We start from the raw sequence: 10,656 nt of genomic DNA on the forward strand, positions 1-10,656 counted from the left end.
GGTTTAAGAGGATGCTCTTGCTCAAGTTCCACACTGCAGTCTGGTGATTTATCCATCTTCAACTAATGCATTCAACACATATTGCAGCATGAGAAACTCACTGCAGATGATGAATCAGCACGATTCGTGATATATTTTTTTTCTACGGTGATGAACTTGCTTTAAACTGAAATGTAATGTAGCATACAGTCCCTGACTAGATGAGAGAAGACACCTTTCAGATGCATCATGTATGCGTGGTCATGACGTACAATTAAAAAATGATTTTACTTTCATAATGTTAATTTCTAATATATATCATTTTATTTCACACTTCAGCCATATTTCAAGCTACATTGCTTCAACATTTAACCTTCAGAACATCAGGGTTATTAGGTGCAGCTAAATGTCTCCCTCTAGCTGCAAATGGAGCACCAGGTTACCATGACCACTGCTGAAACCAGATCACAAAGAGGTAATGGAAAGCAAATATGTCTCGCCATCATGTACCCTCGTTCATTCACTCTACTTTCCCACAGCGCTGTCTATTTTTGACATTTCAGAATCATTTTACTCTACCATAACATCCAGCAGTGTCGTATTACTGTGAGAAAGAGAGAGAGAGAGAGAGAGAGAGAGATGGTGTGTGGGAGGTTGCTAGGATATTATGCTTACCCTCCCAGCTGTTCCTGTAACTCAGCCAAGCTGAACTGCCTACTCACACACTATATATATATATATGTATGTATGTATGTATAGTCAGTAGCCACTTCCTCTAGGTCAGGGTCATTGAGGCTCTCTGGCTTATCCTGAGAACACTGGGTGCAAGGCTTGAATAGACCCGTGATGTAATGCCAGGGCCCCACACATACACACTAATTCACATTAGAGGAAGATTAACCATAGCCATAGATATATATAACACACACACACACACACACACACACACAAGCTAATGCAAATGTGCACCTGCTCAACAATGAGGTACACTGAAATTTGAATTATTCAAAATGTCCTTTGACTCGCTGCAGATTCGTTGAATCTCTGTTCACGAAGCAAACACATTTTTTTTTACACAGTATCCGACACAAACACTCATTAAACACAGGACGAGCAGACGTTTTTGATCCAGCAAGTTAATTTATTAATTCTATTCATTTCTAATAATAGTCTTTTGATACAGAGAAAAGGATTAACAATCTACTCATACAATTCTATTACCTCTTACTCTATAGTTGCATAACTATATCTCAGTCATTAAGATAGAAGTAGAATGATCTACATATGTAAATCAAAAGTAAGACTGAATCAAAATCAGTCATAAAGAATAGCGTGTCCAGGAACGTCAGATCTCAACCTTCCTTATTGTTTAACCCTGAGAACTTGAACTTGTCGGGTCTAGTGGTCTGTAACCACGTGTGTTAAATCGAACCACTTTACACCAGACACCTTTATAAATGACTGTCGCACACTTTTAATAGTCTAATAGAATGTACACACTGTCTAGGTTCCCTAGTGAAAATATTAGTATGGTATCGATACAGACATATTAACAGTAATTCTATTCTTTCTCAGCTGCATTCTTTTCACATGTTTTAAGAATGAGGTCTATCTGTCATGTTTTTTGACATGATTGCAGAACGAGGGCAAAGAAGTTGCTCCAACATTAAAGTTGATTGCATTCACACTGGACGTCATATTCTTCACAATATATATTACATACATTAACTAGCAATATTATTGTGGGAAAGGACAGTAGTTGGAGCTACTACACATTTTGTGATATGTACAAACAGGTTGTCATTTCCTCACAGTACAGACATACTCTAGTCACAAATGTACAATTAATGTCATTTGATTCGTGAAGTATGACATAACCTGAACTAGGAGGATATGAAATTTCGATTGAAATAGAACCATGTCACTTATACCACAGCGCTGTTGAAATCTGATTGGTCAGAAGGCGTTGATCAATTTTCTATAACGGCATAGCTGTAATTCGAAAGACTTAATTTGTTATCAGTTTGTTCTAATATATTATTATTTCTGTGGCAACTCATTTCTATAGTATAAATAGTAAAATAGTAGCTCTTTCATAGGAACTTGTAGGGTGGATAATATAACATACTAGAATATAATTTATTTATAATTTAAACAGAAACTATCTTGTAGTTTTAGGTAATCAGTAATATTAAAGTTAGAAAAGTGTTATTTATAAATTAAAAATTGTACTCGTTTAACAGCGGCTGTGGTATAATGAATAAAACACTTCAGATTGTGTGTATTATTGGAAAATATTCAGCTTTGGGGTGGCAACAGTGATCCGCATCACACGATCATGGTGTCCTATAACAACACATCCTGTCATGATTTATTCCTTACATGATATACATAGAAAATCCCATTTTGCTGGCTTTCAAACTCCCAGCACTACCAGTTAAAGTATCTATTCTACTGCTTTTTCTTACAAGAATAAGTACAAGACAGTAAAATATTCCATTGCACAACAGAAATGCCTCACTCACCACTGACTCAAAAATCAAGTCATAAATGAATGAACCAAATATAGCAGGCACGTTCAGAATAGAGATTTACAGACATTGCTAACTTATTACTTTAATTCATCTCTTAAACTGTGCAAATGTATTCATAGTAACGTTACTGGCAAGATTTCTCTCTACAGTCTGTCATAAAGCTGTCACTGATGTTTAACCAGACATAGCACAGCGTTAGGTTACATTAAACTGTTAATGACAAGTTTATGACAGAATGCTGATTAACATGCAGTAACTGTGTACCGATCAGGGAGAAATTATATGCACCAAAGCCTGCATTCAGGAAGCATTTCAGTTTAAGGGCTTTTTTCCCTACATACATGTACTGACACAGAGAGGCATGTAAAATGGGAATCTGTTCCTGGAATTAGTACTGTACACAGGCCAAAACAAGTCTAGTGCTGACATCTAAGCACTTAGCTGTCACAGTGGTTTAACTAATGCTTTCTTTTGGGTTCAAGTAGTATTCAGAACCAGCTGCAAGTGGTAAGTGATGGAAAGAAGGGCACATAGAACTAGGGAGATTGTTGTCTGCAAAGAAATAAGTTAATATTAATAATGGATTTGTAATTAAGTAAACAACAAGCTCTCAATCACTTGAATGCCCTTTAATACACCACTTCCCGAAAACATCTGGTTAATTATGTGCAAATTCAGCTCACCACTGGGAAACCCTGCTAAAAAATCAGACTGATATGTCTAAAAAACAATGTTATGGCTTCTTCTTCTTCTTCTTTATCTGACACTGAACTTATAAACCTCCGTGGTCATCATGTCCCTTTTTCTTCCTAGTATAAACAATGCACCTAAAAGCCATGCATAGGTTACAGTATTATATAAGTAGATATTTTTTTTATCTTGATTCTTATCCAGTAGTATATGGTTTTTGTTAACAGCAGAAGTTTTTAACAATAATTTTTAACAAGTGTGCACTGTTCAAGTACATTTTGCATCAACAGTAAATTCACAGCCATCACATTTCTTTAACACTTAAAAGACTGTGTTTGAAGCTGGTCGGCTCCTACACTTCCTGTTTACAAAGGAGGAGGAAGTGTGTATGTGTGCGTGTTTGTGAGTGTGAATGTAAGAGATACCAGCAAACAGTATCAGCAGGTCCCACTAGAAGACTCAGGAAGCCTTACATGCTTGTTTGTGCTAGTGAATCCCCGTAGGATTGTATTTTCTGCTGATTCTTGAATGCTGTGTAAGCATAAACATTGAAACCTTAAACAGACAGAAATAGCCACACTATTTCCATATCAAAATCATATTATGCCTAGTGGCCTCAATTCTAGTATCAGAGATTGATACATGGTAAATGAAATAATTAATCTTGTCCCATATGACAAAATGATGGTTAGCAACAATATCACCAGTAATTATGTCAGCCCAAATATATTGGAATCCCTGGCTTGGCTCCACTCAGTGTGCCTTCAGGCCTTTCTGCACAGGCCCATAAATGTGGTATGCACACCACCCAAACCATATAATAATGGAAGCTATACAGCCCTGTAGCAGCAGCATCAACCCAAAGGTGGAGTAGATAGTCGGGCCAGGGAGCTGGAGATTTGAGGCCGGTGCTAGGACCAAGGAAGGGTGAAGCAGCAGGGCTCGGATCTCTACCTTGATCATATGGAGCTCATCCAGTATGGAGAGGAAGGTGCAGCAGTGGAACCACTGGTGACTGTGCCCCCAGATGTCAAACTTTCCTGGAGACAATCGTTCTGGGATCTTGCTAATGTTAAAGGCTGCAGACACCACCAACCAGAAGCAGTGGCGATAGAAGAAGGTGGCCATTGTAGGTGACGGGTAAGAAGAAGGCGTCTGAGAGGAGGCTGGATATGGTGATGGGCTGAGGAGCCGGTAGAAAATTGGTGTGGATGAAATGAAGAAGGGCAGAAGAAAAACAAGGGTGCGTACGGCATATCTGTACTTCCTCCACTGCTGCCTTGTGTTGCAACAGGTTAACACACAGATGATGGCCACCAGACATGAGCAGGGGATGTATAAGCTATCAAAAAATTGGAAATGAAGGGAAAAGAAAGAAGAGTTGGAAGATGGAGCTAAGGGGGGCTCCTCTGCAGGCTCTGACTGTGTCTGTGATACATTCAGTGTCCCAAATCCAATCTTTGGTACCCCTGCCTGTGGGTGAATGTAGTAATAGTAAGCCAAAGAAGAACCTACGGTATAAGCACTGATGGTTCCATAATCCACAAAGAAGCAGATCTCTCTGATGATCAGTGACATGGAGTTGAGGAGATGAGCCATACTGCTGGCCAGCAGCAGATAGAAAACACCAAAGAAATAGTTCCAGGCTGGGTAAAAGAAGGGCTCACCAGGGCTCGGGGCTCCTTCCCACTCAAATATCTCTATAAAGTGAAACCCGAAGATAAATATCGGGAGGAAGTGAGTCCAGAAGTTTCCGGTCTCATTGGTAGGCCGGAATGCAGAGACCAGGCACTGTAGGAGGCTGTAGTCAGGAAAGCGGTAACCTGACAAAATGAAGTTTTCCGTCACTCTCTGTGGGACATCGGTGTAACGAAGGAGAGGTAGCGACCACATGGCTGAATCTTGTATTTAGGACCAACTAGATAACTGGCTCAAAACAGCAATTCATAGCAGTTTGTTTCTCGCTTTTGTCCCTCGATATCTCGTTCATCATGTTCCTGTATGATTTACAAAACTGCTCAAACTATTAAGTCATTCAAACTCAGCAGGATAAAAAAAAAAAAATCTAAAATTTAGCTCTTACTTCACCATCCTACTCAAACGAAACAGGGTGCCAGGTAAATAAGTCATTAAAAATGTCACTCAAACATGCAGCACAATTATAATCCATTAAAAGCAGATTGTGTATGTGCAGATTAAGATTATATACCTGGCAAAAAAACAAAAAAAACAAAATCAAATTCCTGAGTGTTAATAATCCTCACTGCAAGAAACCTGGAATGAAATCTGCTGCCTGTTAATCTTTCAGAACAGTCTTCATAATCCAAAAAAAGAGGTTAATGTTTTATCTCTTCAGTGCAGATGGGTCCTTATCAGTGTGAAGTTGACTCTGCCCGGGTCGGTAGGTTTTTCAGTCACATGTCGGTGTGAGAAAACGAGCAGCTAGAAGCCGGTGCTTCTTGGTATCATGTTTATGTGCTGAAGCTCCTCATGGCCTCACCGGGAACTGGATGCGCAGTCCTCCTGAAAATTCAGTCTGAAATCCAAGTCATGCGGGATGTGTCCTTGACAGATGCACAATCAGACCGTCTTTTATTCATGGTCCGCTGTGCATAATTCATCGTCTTTTTTTATACCCTGCACTTGCAGTCCCGGTGAATGCCCTGTCACATCAGTGGAAAGAAAGGAGGTCAGTCGAGCGGATGCGATGGCACGTTAAGAGCTGCTTGATTCTATCCAACTGAATGATACCCTGCGTACATCCATCAAAAGGCAGATGATCCGTGATGATCTCTCTCTCTCTCCTCTCTCTCTCCTTATACCGGCATCAGTTCTGCTTTATGGCGCTATTAGAGCAGTGCCCTTGACGTATGTACTGTCACGCAGAGCCGCTTAATCCCCGACGATCTGTTTTCCATGCATGAAATCCAGCCTACATTCAAAGGAACCGATAAACACAGTGAAGGGTTGTAAGATCGCCTTCACACACTGTCCTTGACTGAATGCGCGCTCGGAAAAAACAGCAGCGGAGGCGGAAAGAAGCCGGGTCGCCCCTGAGCGTGAGCAGAATGCCGGTTGGTTGCTGTGAGCCATGCGCAGTGTAGCTCTTCTGCTCCTCCTTCCCCTGCACCGTTACCCAGGCTAGTGTCAGACCTTTTTCTCACGGACAGCTTGGTGCTAGACAGAGCTCATCATCTACCCAAAATCTGCACCTAGTCTCTCTATCTCTCTCTCTCTCTCTCTCTCCAGTTAATATCTTGCCCTGAAGTTATTCTTAACACACATCCTTCCCTTAAAACTTTCCATTCATGTACTTATTTACATCATGCCAGGCATTCCTTAAAGTCAGATAACCCCTGTTTTATGACTTCTTCTCCATTGTTTCTCATTCAGTGTTAATAAGACGAAATGTTGAGTGGCATGCGTTTGCACACTACAGTGACGTAATAGTGCCCCACTTACAGAACAGCCTACAAGGTGCTGTGTTAAATGCAAAGAGGGAGGGTCTTAATCTAAAACCCTGCCCTCTAGGGGGTTTCTGGAGCGCTGGGCAAGTGACAGGTGGCCCTATGGCAGGGGCTGCCATTAGCAAAGCCCTGGGCTGTTCCTACTGCTCCATTAGCCAGCTGCTCTGTGTATTACAGTGTCACACTGCGGAATTGTGGCCCATTAACCAGCCAGTGCATTCAGGCATAAATTTTTTTTTTCTCCTTAGGTCTGTGCTTTACTTCCGCTGACCATGCTGTCCGTACCACTGTGAACCGAATGTCGTAATTATATTAAGTACTCTGCATTTCATTATAACTTCCCCAGAATCTGCTTGCTTAGTCCATCATTCACTAGCCAGTGATCATGATCAAAGTAATTGGGTCTTTTTCTTTGTTTCTTTGTTTCTTTGTTTCTTTGTTTCTTTGTTTCTTTGTTTCTTTCTTTCTTAAGACTCGAAATCCTTCTGATAAAATCTGAGCTTTTGGCTTATGTGTAATTTCTATTTGCATGGTATAGTTATTGGAGAGACCTAAATGTGCTTCTGTACAGCTTATATTACTGTGAAGGGAATAGTTTATCAGTTTGTGTGCAATTTCAAACAACACCATTTTATTTATTCTTATTTTATTAGGTTAATTCATACAGGCATTGTTTTAACAGAATATAAACCAAGAATCTTGTCTTTGACGTACATACTATATCATGTTTTTAAAGTAGACACTGGAATGTTCTCTCTACAATCCACAAGATAGTCTCACTTCTCTTAGAGAAAGAGACTGGCAGTGGCAAAAATAAATATGAAAACCAAATGACTGCACTTTAGAGAGAATGAGGAACTTATCTACCCATGAGAGTATTGTGTATCTGATACTGACTGATACTTTCACACAGAATGTCGTATGTGTTCAAGTGCAAACTATGTGGTCCTGCCATAAAATCTATCATTTGATTCGAATTATGCTTTATTCCCAATCCAGTGTATGTTCGAATGCAGTATTTTCTCTTGGGCCAAATTAAGCAAACCCAGAAGAGAACAGCATTTTCCTCTTACAAATATATACAAGATGCTGAGAGAGTGCCACCTGTGGCAGAACTCATCACCTGCTTGCTGGACTTGCAGTTCAGTTTGCTGAGCTCACAGATGTAGGCTGCAACTCTGAGAGACTAATCATCAGGGGACAGAGGACAATGCTTTATTAGACTCAGGCCTTAGTAAATAATCAATACGTAACATAACACTCAGCAAATGCTGAAGATAGAGTGTGCTACCTGAAGCTCGGGTAGAGTGCAGAGCCATGAGTCATGTAGTCAGTTCACTGGTCTGAATCCTGTTACATAAACACACACACACACGTTATGAATGGTCTCAGCTTGTATTATTTAGTGCTGTATTGGGAATTTGAGCATATTCAAAAAGATCACAGCAAAATGATTCATTAACAAACAATTCATATTGTTAGTGAGGTTCAGCTGTTTCCTTCCCCCTATTCAAATGTTATATTGAGGCCTTTATCTCTCTCACACACACACACACACACACACACATTCTTTTCACACACCAATACCCCTGGCCTTGTGTATGCTTTGATTCAAATATTCTTTGTCAACTTTCTCTTCAAAACCCACACTTAAATTCTGGACACACATGCGCACACACACACAGATACACACTATGTTTAATGAAAAACGTTAGCAGCTGCAGGCATGTTAAAACTTGAGGGCTGTGTATTGGAGAAGTCTGCTAGAGTGAATATAAATCTAAGTGGTGTTTGAGAGAGGCTTTTTTCTGTCTGTGTTAACCTTTTTCTGTGAAAAGTATTGCCGTTTATCACACTCTTGTAAAAGGCCTTGTCCTATGAAGGAAAGTTCAAAAGTCATAAAAGGAAGTAGCGATACCTCCTATCACAACAGATTAAATGCACTGAATCAGCCTTTCTAACACTAACACCTACTACTTCAGACAGTCTCACTTCTCCTCGAGACAGAGACTGGTAGCTGACAGTGGCATAAACAAAACTAAAAACCAACTGGGTAAACTTTAGAGAGAAAGAGGAAGTTCTTTGCCTCAACTAGAGGTTCATGAGGGAGTGAAATTCTCTGTGATATGAAATGACTGTGTCTTCAGAATGTTAATCTCTGGAACTATTATTCATAACCTACAGAACTGTAGGTTATACTGCTTTATTACTACTAATGCTAAGTTTCTACTGGCTAAGTTTCTACTGGCACAAAGCAAAACACATACTCACATTGTTGTGGAACCAAAGAGGTAATGATGTACTATATAGATAAAGTGAAGATGAGGACAGGAGACACAGATGATGCCAGACTCAGTTCCCTCCAAATGAAAAACTGACTTCAGAACACCAGAAAGTGCTCTTGAGTTTAATTATTAATATATATGTCTATGTAAACAATATACAAGAATGTTACCTAGATGTTACTCTTTGTTTCTGTATCCTAAATGAGAGCTGAGACCTGGGGGTACATTAACGAACCAGATATTTCTTTCTGTGCCCTGGTATCAGATAGACTGGTATGCCTTGTGCCCTAAGTGTCCTGAGATAGGCTCCAGGTTCTCCACAACCCAGCAGGATAAGCGGTGTAGAGAATGGTTGGTTGGATGGATATTGCCCTCACACTCAGCCTTTACTTTTCTGTGATAGTGTGTGAGAAAGTCCAATAGATTGTGCCAGTGTTGATCAATGACAGATATGCATGGTTTAGGGGTCAGGTGACTGTAAATATGATAAGGTGTGTGTATTGGCTGATGTGTAGTCAGTGTGGGACACAGGTATTTAGGGTGTTCCATTTCTGCCTCGAGTGTCAAATGTGGGATCTGCTGCTGCCAGTAAACACTGTCCAACATTTTCTTAAGCAGAAAATATTCCAAATTGAAGTTTTTAGCTGCCATTTCTTGAAAATAGACACAGAAGGAAAAAATAGAAGATATTATACCAGACATATGTATATCCATACCATATAATGTAGCCAGTATGGATTGAGGTACAGTAAATAGATAAGGATTCCAAACCTGCATATAGACTATTACAGGATTCTTGGTATGGCAGCATTTAAAGCCATCTCTCTCTCTCTCTCTATATATATATATATGTGTGTGTGTGTGTGTGTGTGTGTAATACCCGAGACATATGTAAAGGGCAGGTCTGCTAGCTGCGGGTGGCAGCCCATGCAAAGGGCAATTTCTTCACAGCAGTGATAGAACACACTAAAGCTGAGTGGAAACAGATGGCAAGCTGATAAATGTCCTAAGATAGGAGGCTAAGACAGATGCAGTTGCAGCTGTGTGTGATTTAAATCAAAGTGTAGGTAGACCAATCCAAAAACGTAAGGCAAGATCAAGGTTCAAAACAAACTTAGTCAGACGAGGAATAAACACAGTAACCAGAGCTAAGGCAAAACCAGAAAGCTAGGAAATATCAAAAACTAGAAGAGCAAAGGAACACAGGAATATAACACTTAGTAAAGTCAGATGTAACAACAAACTGAGCAGTGAAAGTGTATGTGAAAGTTCAACATACAGTGCCGGTATTGATCACTAACTGGAGTGCATGTTGTCTATGAACATGATAAGTCGTGTGTATCTTGGAATGTGAGGTCAGGGCAGTGTAGACAGTGAGTTCTGGGAAACTAAGCAAGCTGATTGTGATAACCCGATAGAGCCTTCTCGAAGGACTCACTCTGGGAGCGCTACACCTTTTAATCATAGGTGGGAGAATGAGGGAGCAGTGTGGCTATTCTGTAGCATTTTAAGCCTGTAGTTGACCTCGGTGATCTGCTTAAGGACCTTGAATGGGCCAGTGTATCCATTAAATGGACTCATTGGCTTAAATTGTGCAGATCTGATGTTGTCAGCGGTCCTTGGTGGCAAGCCAGACTTTGTTTAGGTGGGCAGCAGAGGGTCTCTGTCCTTTGTGTATATCAGTGTTCATGTTGGCTGTCT

General features: G+C 40.3%; 1 protein-coding gene across 1 annotated transcript; it reads right to left on the reverse strand.

Annotated features, from left to right (window-relative positions):
- Nucleotides 1–1,110: 1,110 nt before the first annotated feature.
- Nucleotides 1,111–6,444, reverse strand: paqr9 (progestin and adipoQ receptor family member 9). Its single transcript, XM_058395971.1, has one exon. The coding sequence runs from the start codon at nt 5,094–5,096 to the stop codon at nt 3,957–3,959; it is 1,140 nt and encodes a 379-aa protein (XP_058251954.1). The 5' UTR covers nt 5,097–6,444; the 3' UTR covers nt 1,111–3,956.
- Nucleotides 6,445–10,656: the final 4,212 nt, after the last annotated feature.

This window comes from Hemibagrus wyckioides, linkage group LG07 (assembly GCF_019097595.1).
Source record: "Hemibagrus wyckioides isolate EC202008001 linkage group LG07, SWU_Hwy_1.0, whole genome shotgun sequence".
Taxonomy (NCBI): Eukaryota; Metazoa; Chordata; class Actinopteri; order Siluriformes; family Bagridae; genus Hemibagrus; species Hemibagrus wyckioides.